Source organism: Heliangelus exortis, chromosome 6, assembly GCF_036169615.1.
Source record: "Heliangelus exortis chromosome 6, bHelExo1.hap1, whole genome shotgun sequence".
In the NCBI taxonomy this organism is placed as follows: domain Eukaryota; kingdom Metazoa; phylum Chordata; class Aves; order Apodiformes; family Trochilidae; genus Heliangelus; species Heliangelus exortis.
In genome coordinates this window covers 38,158,046-38,173,491 of record NC_092427.1, presented here as the reverse complement: position 1 = coordinate 38,173,491, position 15,446 = coordinate 38,158,046, and the positions used below count along the sequence as shown (strand labels likewise).

Sequence of the window (15,446 nt, the reverse complement as noted above, 5' to 3'; positions counted from 1 at the left end):
TCACAGAAAGCCCAGGGTGGTGTCTGTGCCTGCCAGGTGTGGCTGGGCAGGGAGATGTTCTGCCTCTGCAGCAAGGCAGCAGGGCTGGCAGGCAGCTCTGTCTCGCTGTCTGCACCCCGAGGGAGGCACTAGAGAGCGTCAGAGAACCGAGGAAGCCCAATTGTCACCAGGGCTGCTTTCACTGACAGCTTCTACAAATAATGCACCCAGCCTTCTGTCAGAACGGGTGAACCCTAACAGACACAACCCGGGCTGGAGAAATCCCGTTCCTTTGAGAAGGGGAGAGCAGGTGCAGTTTGCAGGGAGGGTGTCAGGGGCTGATGCAGGGGAGCACTGCACCTGCAGCTCTGGTGGCCAGCACTGGTGACAGTGTTGGAGTTACAGCACAGGAACCAGCCCACAAACAAGGCACTTGGCTCACTAACAAGAAGTTTCTTTCCTTTTTTTTTTTTTTCCTTCCCCTGAAGAAATCCTATTAAAAAAAATAACAAAGGAGCAGGAGGCAAAGTCTGCAGTGAGGAGCAGGCAGGCACAGCCTAAGTGGGATGGTGTTATTGTTAGCTCAGTCCATTGTCCTGTTGGGCACTTCCCTGTGGTGGGCTGGCACATGACAGAGACATCCAGACTGCCCTTCCTGCATCCAGGGACTGAGGGACAAGTGGATATTTTGTCAGGATCTCACTGCCTGCTGCCCCCTCTTCATTGCTTCACCCCAATGAATCCTTTAATGGAGCTGCTGAGTCTGACTTCTCAGAGGACAGTAAAGTGGCTCAAACTCCAGTGAATGCCTCAGCCCACACCACTGTCTCTCTGGGGTGGGTGATCACTGTGCAAAGTGAAGTCCACAGAAGCTCACTCACCAGAGCATAGGGTTTTTTTGGATTTTTTTTTTTTTTGTTTGTTTTTTTTTGTTTTTGTTTTTTGGTGGGTTTTTTTGCTCCTTTTTTCCCCATGTATTTTGATGCAGTTCTCTTTCCCTGTTCATTTTTCTTGCTCTTTGGGCCCCTCCAGTTTGTCACCTTGAAATATGCAGGTCTCCCATAATCAGATCTCACCCCTGGGCTTGCTGAATAGACTTGCTAAATATAGACACCTGCCTCCCTGCTCCCAGAAATTTGTCTGCTGGGGCCAAGCAAGTGTTTGACCTGACTGGCACAGGGAGAGCTCCTCCAGGCTGCACCTTCCCTGGGGTCAGCCCTGGGGTTTTGAAGATCACCTTCTTAGCAATGTTAAGAACAAATAAATAAGTATAACTTCTTCTCTGGTTGTAACTCCCAGCTTAGAAGCTTGGTAGTGAAAGTAATTTCTTGCCTCCATCCATCCATCCATCCATCCATCCATCCATCCATCCAGTGCTGACTCTGTGGGGTTTCTGCAGGAGGAGATGCACTGGAGGATTAGTTCAGGGGGTTGGAGGTGATAAATTTCCATGCCTGTGGATATACATGTGTGCTGAATAAGGAAAGGGGAGGCATGAGACCTTGGAATCCTTCATCAGAAGGTGTTAGTGACCCCACAGATGCTACCCAGGTACAGAGTGTGATTTCAGGGACTGGTTTGCATCAGGAGATGGGGAGATGTGAACACAGCAGAACCAAATCCCTCCTGCCTTGTCACTGCAGTGCTTCCCTGCCCTCCCTGCCCTGGTTCATGTCTTGGGGCAGAGCAGCAGCTGATAAAGGTGTGGTGCAGAAAGCTGACTGAAACAGGCTCAGGACAGGCACGTGGGGATGTTCTGAGGGCTTCTCTGCAGAGTGATCAATGTTCTGTGAGAAATGGGAAATAAGGCTGTGTGACAGGTGTAGCAGGGGTAACATTTGGGCTGGATCCCTCAGTGCACAGTAAACCCTAAGTAGCTCCCATCCCACACTGGCCATGGATTTGTGTCCCCAGAGGGACAGAGGTGAGGTGGGAGGGCTGGGGAGCTGAGTGCTGAGTTTCCCTGCTGCTGACTGTTCTTTTCTCTCCTCCCCTCTGCAGGTGAGAAGCCTTACAAGTGCTCCTGGGAAGGGTGCGAGTGGCGTTTTGCACGCAGCGACGAGCTCACCAGGCATTACAGAAAGCACACGGGTGCAAAGCCCTTTAAATGCAACCATTGTGACAGGTAATGCAGCCTCCTGACCCGGCCTTCCAGCAGCATGGGCACTGGGGGAGTGGCAGAGAGCTGCCAGTTCCCTGAGACAAGGGACCTGCCTCCTTTCTGACACCCAGAGGGCTCCAGGTCACTTCAGTGAGGGCCTCTCAACAACACAGCTTTCCTGTGTCCTCTTTCCTGCTCCTGGGAGCCTGGTGGCCTCACAAAGGCAGAGCTCCCTCTGCTCCAAGGGCCACCTCCAGCACCCCTCCTGGCTGCCCCCCTTTTGGCAGGGTGGGCCTCACAAATACATGGGTGTAGGGCATGGGTGATGGGGAGTCTGTGTGGCTCTTGTGTCATGAGTGCCCCAAATCTACAGCAAATCTCTTGGGGAAAGAAAAAAGCCCAAACACTTAATTTCACACTTAATTAATGATCATTGTCTTCTCTTCACTGCTGAGCCCAGGGCTCCACACTTCCCAGGTGTCAGAGAGGAGAGTCAGCAAAAGACAGCAAAGGGCATAATTTTCAGAAGCACTGGAGTGATTTAGGCACATCTTACAGTTCAAGCTCATGGGATCATTTTGTCTAGGATCAGTGATCTCTGCACATTCCTGCTGATCTGTGAGTCTGTTCCTACAGTTTTAAATCTCACCCTTGACATCTCTGATGTGGGAAATCCTCTGCACCTCCCTTCTGTATGGGCCCTGATTTACAAGCCTGAGAGGTGCCCCAAGCCAGGGGACCTGAAGAGCCTCTCATGCTCCTCTGGGCACTCAGAATGGAAGATCCAGTTCTGCCTGGTGAGCCGAGCACCCAGCAGCTCCCAGAGAAGAGCTCTAGTTGCTGCTGCTCACTGCTGGTGTCTTTCTGCAGTCCTCACTCCCCACATCAGCCTGCTTGAATGAAGGATGGGCTCCTCTGGCAAACCTGCTCCTCCTTGGCCTGCTGCTGAGAATTTTTTGCACTTCTACACTCTTTGAATGAAGAGACAAAACCAAAAGAAACCCCCCATGCCCAGTCCCAGCCGACAAGAAATTAGGGTGGAGCAGAAGCAATTTCCCTGTAATGACTCCTGACAGCAGTGACAGGGTGGAACAATGAGCACTTCTCCCCCTTGCACCCCCTCAGCTGGAGATTGGCAGTGCCCTGGGTGAAACCTGGATCCACTATTGAGTAATCAAATAATGTGCTTGCATCTGAACGTGTTATCCAGCTAATCCTATTTATATATATTTTTAAAAGAGGCTTAAGAAAATTACCCATCTTTTTAATGCAGCACTAAGGTTCTCTGCTCTGATAAGGAAACGTTTTATAATACAATAAAGGCTCTAGGCAGCCTCTGGGTACACCAGGCCAGCAGAGAACATGCGTGGAGAGAGGATGTGTGGGACATAAACAAAGGGCTCCATCCTTTTATGGAAAGGAAATTTGATCATTTTCACATCCTGCCTTTCCAAGAGCTTCATCTCCTTAAGTGCTCTTCTCCCCTTGTCTCCCCTCTTCCCGTCCCCCTTCCCCCACGGAGGGCTTCCTCTTGGTTTAGCTTTTTTTTTTTTATCCCTGGATTAGCTTTTGTTTGCACAAAATGAGGGACAGGATAAGCCAAGGAGGGACCTCTGGAGTTCTGCTTTTGTGCAAGCACCTCTGGGAGAGGGAACAGCTCTGTTCTCTTTTTTAAATGTAAAGCATTGCCACTCTCTTTGCTTTCCTCTGAAGAGCAAACCAACCATCCTGGCCTCACAAACACACACACACAGCCCCAGGGTCTCTGTGTCAGGCCAGACAATGTTTTTTGCTGATATCTAAATAAATACAGTCAGTATTTTCAACTCCTCTGTCCCTTTCAGCCCTCTACATATTATCCCTCCCTACCGAGGTTTTTTCCTTTGGCAGCCAACCCAGGCACTGCAGTCAGGAGGTCTATTCCTGCAGCCTAATGCACTTTGTGCTTTTCAGCTGAACCTCTTGGTGAAGGAAAAATATTTATTGATAAGTTAAGAGTGCTGGGGGTTGTGCACTGTTAAGCTGCATGCACACAGCATCTGTGGGAGGTGGTAGGAGACAGATTTGTCTTTGCTCTTCCAGCCAGTTGCTTGCTCTTTGAGTGACAGTGCCTGTTCTTCTCCTGGCCCACTGCTGTGCCACTGTTTTGCCTTCTTTGCTCATTCCCAAGTCCCTCTGTACTACCACCTATTGCACCTCAAGCCAGCACTGAAACCTGTGCACAGATCTATGCTCAGCTCCTCGGGCAGCCTTGTAGTGTTTGAGATGCCCCTTCCCAGCCCAGGTGGAGAACAGTGTCTCCAGATTTTAACTGCCACCCTGTGTTGCATCCCCCATGATTGACAGGGTCTGTAGTTGCTCCCTCAGGTATCCTGGCTTGCTGAACAGCTCAGGTGGTGCAGAGAGCAGGGTACAAGTCCCTCGTGCCTTCCAGACACCAGGGATATGCTGGTTCTTACTGTTCCCCTGGAATTCAGCTCTTTAGAAACACAGCTTAGGGTTCTGTTCCTCACCTTGTGCAAGCCCTCAGCACCCCAGGGGAAGAGGGTGACAGGGTAGTGGTACTCCCTTGGTCTCCCTAAATGTGTGTTTGGGAGAGAGCAAGCAGCTTAGTGCCAGACTATTGGGGTGTATATTCCTGTGTGTGTGTGTGTGTGTGTGTGCACATTTTCCTTTCTGACAGCAAGCTAAGAGCACACTTAGCTGGAATGAACACATTCCACAGTGGGGAATCTCCAGCTGGTAAGAAAGATGGCTGAGCAATACATTCCCTTCTCAGCACATTTACCTTCTTTCTTTCTCCTGCAGAGGCCTCAGTGCAGAGCAGAACCGTGTTGCTAAGGAGATAGAGAAGAAAGAGAAGGGAAGGCAGCGTGTCTGGGAGCAGGGAATTTGTGTATCACACATCACTGTGTGACTTTCAGAATCAGGGTGTCTTATTCCAGCATCAACTGTCTGTTCTAGGAAGAGCTGGAGTGAGGGAGGGGTGGTGAAGAGAGAAGGTTGTGATGGGCCCATGTACAAAGTACAGACCTGGTCTGGAGCTGGAAGAAGTGTTTGAGCCAGAGCAAGGTCTTGTCTCACAGGCAGGACTAGAGACCAGCAGGCTGCTGGTTTTAAATCTGTGAAGAAAGGAGTTTCCTTATCCTGCTCTTCCATTGTCATTGCTTCCTTTAGTCCCAGAAGGAAAAAGAAGAAAAAAAAAAAAAAAAAAGAGGTCTACTGATCAGTTGACACTGTGATTTGGCTGCAAAATCTTGTAGGGACTGTTTTACTGTTGAAAATAAGTGTCCACATCCATCAGCCTTATCTAGAGATAGACCTAACCAAATTAATCAGCAGGAAAATGTGAAGAATTAGAATTGTACCATTTTATTAGCTATAAACTAGCAAGTATGGTGCCATTTTATTAGCTATAAAAATATTCTAGGCTGAAAGATGTATTAAACACTACTACCGTGGTTACTGGTGTGAAACAATCCACTGGATCTGTGTTTTTAACACGTCTTGCCATGCTGTGACTCAGCACACTTCTGCCTGCGTTGCATCTACAGCTAAGAAAGGAAAAGCTGTGCTTGGGTGGTGGTCTTGTGACAGCCCTAGCCCGGAGTGCCAGCTGGTGCATGTCTTGCTGGCAGCCACTCAAGCTGTTGTTTTGTTTTGGCAGCCCTTGCAGCCAGAGCTTGCTGCTTTCTCAGCTTAGGCTGACGAGAGAGATGTTGGTCCAAGGGTGTATTTTGGCACCTCAGGGCTAGAAAATTCTATCTGTGCTGAGCCTGCTGTGGTGACAGCCAAGCGTCCACCCTCAGCTGCATTTCTGCCTCGCCGTGCTCCCTGCAGGAGCTGGGAGGAACGCAGGCTTCACCCTGGTTTGGAGTCTTGTCTTCCTTTTGCCACTCTGCAGGTATTAACCCCCTGGTGAGCTGCTGCCTGTCAGGAGGGAACAGCTGACTTCAGCAGAGCTCTGCTCATCCACAGAAGATCAGTGTCTGGCTTTGTGGAAGTTGCCTTCCTGAGAGCTTTCTTTGTCTTAAAAATGCATCTCTTGATTGCTTCTCTCTGCGTGGAGGTGCAGATGGATTGCCTGGGCAAGGGAGTTCTGCCAGCAGGACAGAAAAATCCTCTCCCCATTTAAAATCTCTTTGCTTTATAGTTCTTATCTTTCTCTGCTTAGGATGTTTATCCTCTAGGTGTTTACCCTTAGGTTGAGCATTCTTTTTTTTAATCTTTGGTTTGGGGCTTTTGTTTTTTTTTTTTTACTGAGTAGTGCCATTCATTCTTCTACCTTCTTTCTGAAAAATACAAAATACTGAACTACTGGGGTTTTTTTGAAGAATATTCAGTGTATTTCTGATTCTATACAGATTCTCACAATAAGCCATTTGGATATTCTTCCAATGGTGGTGGAAGCTCCTTTGTTCTCTAAATCTTTGGGGCAGTGAAAAGACAGTGCAGGTCTGGAATGTCTTTTTCATGGTACTTTCAGAGCCTACAAACCCAGTTTATTCAGAAGCCACAGCCAGGTCTGGTGCCACACATCTCTTGTTAATGCCACTGTGAGGGTGGCTGTGAAAGGGCTTGGGGCTTTCACTCCCACTTCTAATGGGGATGAAACTTGAAAAAAAAGGATTCTTGCTTTGTGGCAGAGTGGGTGAAATGGGTTATATATTGAATGAAAGGGAATGGAAAGCACTTGTCCTCCTGAGAACTTATTCCCCTGACGACCCTAACAATACCTTTTAGGTGTGAAGTGCCTAAGTTTGGGCTGCCCTTCCTGCTGCTCAGTGCCCTGCAGCAGGGCTGTTACAGGGCAGCTCTTCTGGAGTAGTTCCTGGTTAGCTCTTGGAGGGGTTGTTCTTGTCCTGGAATAAGTGTGTTTTATTCTGAGGATCTTACCCCACTTCCCTAGTGCATTAAGTCATTTCAAAGATGACAGTCACGAGCCTTTGGAGAGGGAGTTAATCAAGAATAGATGCTGCATTTCAAATCCACACCCTCCCTTCCTCTCAATTAACTGCATGTTTAGATCAGCCTTAAAGCCCAACTAGTTCTCTGGGGTCACCATTCTGAGTCCAGCTCATCAGCATCCACCTCCATGCTCAGGGTACCAAAACACTGTGTTTTCTATGAGGTGGAGAAAAGTGGCTTTGTGGATAAAGAGCAGAAGTTGAAAGCTGAAGTCCTGGCTATTTTTTTTTTTCTGGTTTTACCACACTTCTTGTGTGCATTACAATATCCTTGTCTCCTCTGCCTCTCAAATTTCAGTCTTACAAAACAGGTAGAATATCTTCTCTTAACACCCTCTGGGGAGGTGGTGCTCATCAGCATCCACACCCTGCCATGCAGCTCCCCTCAGAGAGAAGGGAAGAGATACCCTGAAGGGGTGTCTGCCTCCAGACTCTGAGCCACCTCTCCTTCCAGGCTAGAGTTAGAAATGAGAATTCACCTTCCAAAGTTGGCATCATGTTTTGGTGCTCATTTCAGGTGTCAGGCACTCAAGAAATATGGTGTGATTTTTAACTTTTTTTTTTAAAAAAACTGTTTTTGCTGAGTACTTGTGCAAAACTGACTTGTTTTATTAATTTTTTTCATATGTGCACACAGACTTATATTTGATTTTATAACGTGGGTGCATAGGTGATGCAGCCTTCCTGATGTTTGACCCAGTGAGAAAAGAGGGAGGGAGAGGAACAGTGACAGGAGTATTCTATTTGGCTGCCTAAGAGCCAGGGTAGGTGGTGACAGATCAGTCACTCGGGGCTGGGCAGTGACCCATGGAGAATCTAAGGAACATTTCCAGCCTTGGAGATACACATCTCCTCCTGTACCTGAGGGCAAAGGGGCAGGCACTCTGCTTTCCCAGATCCTGTCTTTATTTCACTTCCCACCTCCTTTGCCTTGCAGGTGTTTTTCCAGGTCTGATCACCTCGCCCTCCACATGAAGAGACACATCTAAAGCATCAGCCAGCCCGGCCAGCCCTCACCTGAGCAAAGCCTCCTGAGATGGCAGTGGCACTCCTGTGACCAGGCTGCCTCCCTTGCAGGAGAGGAGAACTTGACCCCGTGTGCTCCTCTGTACAGAGACCAGGTGCTCACGCTGCCACACACCCCATCAGACTCCAGTACCTACACCAGTTCTGTTTGCCTTGCCCCAGCTGGATGGGAGGAGGTCGTGTGGAGACGAAGGCAAGGAGAAGGAACAGTTGCTTGCAGTCCTTCGTCCCTCTTGGATTTGTTTCCTGCTTTTGCCAATGGAAAGCAGAGGAAAGGGAGAGGAGGCTTCCTGGCAGGAGGACAGCAGGAGAGGAGGGGCTTTATTTAACTTGCTTCTCAGTGCAACTCAGTAGGAGAATACGTCGTCTTGAAGTTGCATATTTGTAGCACTAACTTTCTTTTTAAATAGATGGGGGGAAAACAGTGACCTAGAAAAACCAAATCTCAGTTTGGTAGCCAAAATTAACCTCTCGGTTCATTTGTTCTTTGTCTGAGAATTCCTAATGTTCAGTGTGTCAGACTTCTCACAGACACTTTGACCTGTCTTGCTTTTGGTTCTTCTTCCTAGAACTGAGCTGTTGAGATCCTTTTAAGTCAATACCAGTGGCCTTAATGGCAGTAGACTGTGGAGTGACACTTGTGACACAAACACCCTCTTTTTTGGCCTGAGTTTATGTAGACTTCACGGAGGACTGTCTTTTTGTTGGTTGTTTTAATTTTATTTTTTGTTTTGGCTATTGCACAACATATGCACTAGGGACTCTGGAAGCTGCTGCCATGCTGGCTAAGTGGCCAAGGGATAAACCCCTGAGAAACAGCACCTAATATCTCTGTAGGCCTCACCTTATTGCCATAGCTAGGACTTCTTGTTTATTTGTTGAACAAAAAAAAAAAAAACAAAACCAACTTTAAAAGCTTATTTGGAAGCTTAAACTTTTTTTTCCTCTTTTCTCCACGAACAAGTGATCTTCAGAACTCCTTGTCTTCACCTGGATATCAGTCTGGGACTGGCCACACAGGCATGACTACAGGATTCCTTCCACATCATGTGAGCATGTCAGCCACAGCCCACAGTGACTTAGCAATGAATTATGTTGCTTTTCCCTGCTCTTCTTCTATTAACCAATGTAAAGCATTAGACTTTTGTTTGTGTAAAGAGCACCTGCACACATTTTAATTTAAAGCTAATGTTTTTGGAGGATCTTAAACATACACACACACACACACACACACAAAAAAAAAAAGAAAAAAAAAAAAAAAAAAGAAGCCAAAAGTCCTACTCCAGTCTCTGAGTGGGGAATCAAGAACCTCTTCCAAGTACAATGGCTTCAGGCTTCACTCAGCATTGGCTTTTTAAAGAAATTATCAAAGTCCTCCTTTTCCATTCCTGAAGTTGATGCTGTATCCCACTCCTATATGAAAAAAAATGTGACAGTGTGTACGGTGAAGGAAGGGTTGGATTTTCCATACAGCACTGAGGCTTTTCCATGTGATTGGTCTAAAGTTATTGCTAGCCTAGAGACCAATTTGGGCCACTGTGTGAACCATCAAGGAGAAGTGGAGGTCTGGTGCTCACCCTTCAGTCCTATTGATAATTTGATTTCCTTGGCTCAAAGAGGATTAGAGTCTTCGTTACAAAAGAAAAACAAACAAACAAAAATGTATCTTACCGTAGCTTGCATTTGAAACTATTTGGCACTGGCCCTGACTCCAAAGACTGCATCTAGGACCATAGAAATGGCCTATGCAAGCAGGCAGGTGGTCATTAGGTTGTATATTTTGTATATTCTGGTCCCATCCCTACAAGATGTGTCTGGAAACGAAACAGGATGGCGTGTGGTCCACAAACGGTTGCTGCTCTTTTATACTGTATTAGCTGGCTGCCCTTCTTTGACTGTTTTGACTCATTGACTGTTAAATATTTCCCTTAATTTATGTTTTGGGAGGTAAAACTGTACCCTTAGGGGAAAAAAAAGAACAAACAAGAAACTCGATAGATGTTTAAAAGCCGTCACCGGGATCCTTGGCACTTGAATTCTCAGCATTCTGCAACCTTTGGTTCCAGTGAGAGATTGAATTTACTGGAAAAGAAAGATGCTGGTTTTCCTCACAGTTTTCACAAAACACTGTGACTGTGTTTTGTCCAACGCTTTGGGGGCAGGGGGGAATAGGATGTCTGGCCCATATGGCATGAAATATGGACCAGACTCTGACCATCCTTTAGGGACAATGATGTAACATTCGTGGTAAGAGCATGAGAGAGAGCAAGAGAGAGAGTGAAAGAAAGGAAAGACAGAGAGAAAGAGAGAGAGAACAAAAACTAAGTTTATTCCAAAGATTTAAAACTAACTATACTCTATATGTGTATATATATATGCCTTTATATATATGTATACATTTTAAAACTGCAGAGCACTGCTTGCTGACAATCTCCTATTTCTCTACTTCTGTATTTGCATACTTTTTATGGCCATTCCACCCAGCTGCTCCACTGGGACTGAGAGCCCTGGAATCCAATTTGTGTTGGAATATATAGAGCATCCTGCCAGATGTCTAATGGGAACTGAAACCTCAGCTGTGTGAAACTGTAGAGCATCCAGTCAGTGCATTAGAGTAAAAAAAAAAAAAAGTAGAAGAGAATCCTAGGATTTCATTTCTGTAGTGTCCTAAAGTGTGTGCTCTCAAACCCTCCACTACGATAATCATTGGCTGTGAACCTGCTTAAATCTCCTCCTTTGCCCCTGAAAACACCTGCCTGTAGACATGCTACCAGTAGGCTAAAAACCTGCATTCTTAGGTGACACTTCCAGTACCAGGCTCTACTGAAAATGGAACAAATCAAGCAGGACTTCCAGTTGTTATTTATGGTCCTGTTGACATCCTGCTCAAATGTGGCAGAACCCCATGGAAAAAATCATGCTGAAATGTCTGATTATTTTGTTCTAGAGGCAGGCTGACACACAAATCATGCATCCAAGTAGCCTAAAAAACATAGAGAAAAGAGAAAAAGAGACCTAAACAGTTTTCAGACTTCTCAGGTTCTCTCTGAAGCTGGTCTTAAACTCTGAAGCCAAATGTTGAGCTTTGGCACCATCTCTGCTGCTTGTGAAGGGAGATACTGATCACTTGTGTACATGGGGTATTCAGCCCATCTCTGGAATTCAGTTTTTGGGTGCTTCTGTGTAAGTGTCTCAGTCACTGCTAGAACTCAGAAGCACAGCTGGTATTCTGCAGAAGGACTCTCCATTTTGGAAAGGCAGAATTAGTGACACATTCCAGGATTTGTTGTTTTACAATGACAAGTTTTGTTTCTTTGTGCACTTCAAACCTGTGTAACCTTTACAGCTAGGCCCTTTTTGGGCCCCTGTCTCCTTGCTAAATTTGTGCAGTTGTCCTCTATTTGTAAACTATGAGTAGAAAGAGAATAATGATCACAGGTAATCCTCTCTGTAAGGCTTCTTGGAAGCAAACCCATGAGCAGATGATTTGGTGACAGCTGAGGACTGAGTTATCACAGAGGAGGTTGGGTTGGAAGGGCCCTGTAAAGGTGTAGCTGGCCCAGCCCCTCTGCAATAGGCAGAGAAATCTTCACCTGGATCAGGGTGCTCAGAGCCCCACCCAACCTCACCTGGAATGGCTCCAGGGCTGGGGCTTCTCTTCCACCTCTCTGGGCAACCTTTGGATGGTTTCACCACCCTCAGTCTAAAAGATTTCTTCCTTATCTCTGGTCTGAATCTCCCCTCTTTTAGTTTAAAACCATAACCCCGTGTCCTGTCCCCTTCAATCTTTCTTCTAGGTGCCCTTGCAGAAAGGCTGCAGTAAAGTCTCCCTGGACCCTTCTCCAGGTTGAACAGCCCCAATTTTCTCAGCCTTGCTTCCTAGGAGAGCTGCCCCAGCCCTCCCACCATATTCATGGCCTCCTCTGGATCTGCTCCAACAGGTCCATGTCTTTCTCCTGCTGAGGACTCCAGAGCTGGATGCAGTGCTCCAGGTTGTTGGGAGGGTTGTTCAGCTGTAGAAAGGAGAAGCTAAACTTTATTTCCTTCCTGCTAGATTTATGCCTACTTGCAAAGGAAAAGCCATTGTAAGGAAGTCAGGTTGGGGGTGACTTCTAGGGTGAGAACAAATCGAGACAAAAACCTCACAAAATTGTGTACATGGGGGAAGCAACTGAAGCCAATGTGAGGGGTTTTAACAGCTAAATAATGTTGGAGCTGAGCGGTCAATCACAGAATTATGCAGGTGGGAAGGGGCCCCCAGAGCCTGTCTTGGCCAATCTCCAACTAGAGCTGATTGCTCAGGGCCATATCCAGCTGAGTTTTAAACATCCCCAGGGATGGAAATTCTACAACCTTTCTGTGCAAACTGGTCCAATATTTGACCAGCTTTACAGTTTAAAAAAAACAAAAATCATTTCAGAGCTCTCACTGTTAAATGTGTGCTGGTTCTAGTTCTTCCCAGTCTGCTGCTGGTGGGATAGATGAGGTCTGTAGGGTTTCTCTGGTAGCTTCATCCTCATGAAACTTTAAAAGGCTTATTCATGAGGTGGACCTGGAGAAAAGGAAATTCTAAACAAACCCAAACCCCTTGGCAAAGCAGTTTGAAGCAATATGATAGCATGAGATGTGCCACAGCTGCAGGGATGTTACAGGTGTTACAGGAACAAGTTTGCTGGCCTGGAAAAGAGTCTCAGAAATCCAACATATATTTCTGTGATGGTGAACATTAATTTTTGTACTTTTTTTTCACGAATTCTTATTTTCCTCAGAGTTTCTGGAATGGAGTTTACTGATTTTTGTTTTAGGCTAGCACATTTTCATTTAATACATGGAAAGTGCTGACCAGCCACAGGTGGGGAAGAACCTAAATGCAAGAGGAGCCCCCACATCCTTGCTTTTGGAACTCTTTTATCTTCAGGAGTAAGAAGATAACTAATCACTAATGGCTAAAAGGGAGCTGACCAATGTGACAGCTGCAGTGACTGAGTGTCTCTCTCTTACCTGTGACCTCTTAGGTATCTCAAAATCAGGCTTTCTCCCTCGTTTTTCTCTGGCCCCAGACAAGTTGGGCATTTTAGCTATCCCTAGCAGAAAGATTGCTCCTCTCATTTAACATAGTTTATTTTTCTGTGTACAAAAGAAGTCATAATTGGTGCTTTTGACAAAACTAATGAAAATCCAACTTGCTTACATGTTTCCTTTCTCTGCCTTTTCCCCTGATGTGTTTCGAAATCTTAAAATTGAAAAAAAAAAAAAAAAAAAAAAAAAGAAAAAAAAAAAAGAGGAAAATTTTGTAAATAATTTAATGTTACTAGGCCAGCACCCAGTGGATCAAGGGCTTTTATTCTTGATTTCACCCAGCAAAACTGTTTTTAAGCTTTCATATCCTGGCTGACGCCCCTAACCCAACAGTCTTTGAAAGTCCTTTTTGCTGATTTCAGGTAGAATTGCTCTTGCAAAGATGCCCACCTAGCAAGAAGAAACACAACGCTTGACAATGACTCTATTTAACTCTGTCCTGAAAAATGAAAATCATTTGCTCCCCAGATACTGCAACACCACATTGACAAGTCTTGCCTGTATCTCATTAGCATTAAATCTATGCCTTCTTGGATGGTCCTTTCCAGAGCAAGCTTGGCTAGGCTTCCTCTTGCCAGATTGTGTCTCTTCTTACTGATAGTTTAGGTCTCTTTTTATGAATAGTTTAGGGATGAGTACTGCAGTCTTTCTCCCCCACAGCTCTACACTACCCTCAGTGGCAAGATTTAGAATTATAAAAACTGTAGGGTCTGGCCTACCAGGTACTAATATCTGTCTTGTAAAGCTGAGACTTTCCTCCTCCCTGTGAGGAAGAGGTCCAGGACGTACTCACGCTATATAACTTATATATATAATGACACAGTTGTATATATAATTTATATACATTAAAGTGTGGCGAATGGGGAGTCAGGTTGCCTTTATCACCTCAAGAATGGGTTTCCCTACTTGAAAACTTCCAAATGCAGGCATCATTTTTTAAAACAGGGTTTTATAGGTTTCCTTAACGCTTGTCAATGGCATTTTTGGTGTCACAGTTGAAGCTGGAACTCTTTGTGATTTTCAAAATGAGAGATTTGATGATTATTTTTTTTTTCCTTTTTTTATTTTTTTATTTTCTTTTCTTAAAGTGCTTTGGTCCTAACTCCTCTATACTGCCAGAAAACAGGTTCTACACCATCTCTGCGTGGGTCTCTGGTGCCAGCAATCCCTGCTGTGCAGCAGCATGGCACAGATGCCCAGGCAGGAGAGGAAGCTGAGCTACTGACTCACAGTCTGTAGTAGCCAACCGTGCCTATTGCTGGGATGTGGGGGGCTCTCCCTGCTGCCCCTGCGTTGTAGGACCCACATCAGCCTCTGTGGGAAAGCTTTCAACAGCCCTGGCAAGGAGGTGTTGCTGGGAATCTGGGGACTGGGAGGGAGGTGGGAAGGGAGGGGGGACAGGACTCGGCGTCTACAGACTAAAAGTGAACCAGGGTGGACAAAAATGTGAGAGTTTTAGCCTTGATTGTCGGGCTTTCGGGGCAATGAAAAGCTGATGTACAGTCCCTGGGAAGCCTGATGGCCGAAGGGCTGGGTTTTTTTAATTTTGCAATATACCTTTGACCTTTGATCACTCTGTATTTGAGCCCCCAGGCCTGTCAGATCCTGGCAGCAGATCACAGCAGTGGTGAAAGCTCTGCTTTGTTACCAGGGCCACGTCTCGACCCGGGGAGCTGCCAGGATCAGCCCTGCTAAAATCCCTCTGTGGCTGCACCTCTTCCTTGGCTGCCCGGACTGAGCAGGGGAGCTGAGTCTGAGAAAGGATCCAGCCCTTAAGATACCTCTGCAGGAAGGTTCTGGCACCAACTTCAGCACCTGGTTTTGAAATAAATCACTGCACGTAAACCATGACAGCTTTGCTCTTAGAAACAAGGCCTTAGTTTAGCATGTCTGCTCATTCAGTTGAAAAAATAATCATGCAGGCTGAGTTGTTATTTTTTTTCTTTTTTTTATTCTTGCTTTGCAAAGTGGCTTGTTTTCTTTCTTGTCCTTTGAAACCTTTCTTGCTCTCTGCTACACCTTAGACTTTTGTTTGGGGGATATTTTTTTTTTTAGCAACAACAAAAATATGAACTATCCCTGTTAAAAAAAAGAAAAAGACAAAACAAAACCACAAAAAAAAAACACAACACCAAAACAGAATAAAAACAAACAAATAAACAAAAAAACAACATTGCTTGAAGGACTTTCATTTTGCACTATAATTTTTCTTTTACCAGATGTGTCTGACAAGTGCATTTTGGAGATGCCCTCGGTCACGTTCTCTCAGGCCTACTCTGGTATTTCTAATATAT

At 45.8% G+C, this 15,446-nt stretch overlaps 1 protein-coding gene across 1 annotated transcript in view; it reads left to right on the top strand.

The window, feature by feature from the left end:
* KLF7 (KLF transcription factor 7) overlaps positions 1-9,347 on the top strand; it is a 48,398-nt gene extending 39,051 nt beyond the window's left edge. Inside the window, exons 3-4 of the mRNA XM_071747950.1 lie at positions 1,981-2,104; positions 7,985-9,347. Coding sequence (XP_071604051.1) covers positions 1,981-2,104; positions 7,985-8,036 — 176 coding nt within the window. The 3' untranslated portion in view covers positions 8,037-9,347. The remainder of the gene's footprint in view (positions 1-1,980; positions 2,105-7,984) is intronic.
* The last annotated feature ends 6,099 nt before the right edge of the window (positions 9,348-15,446 follow it).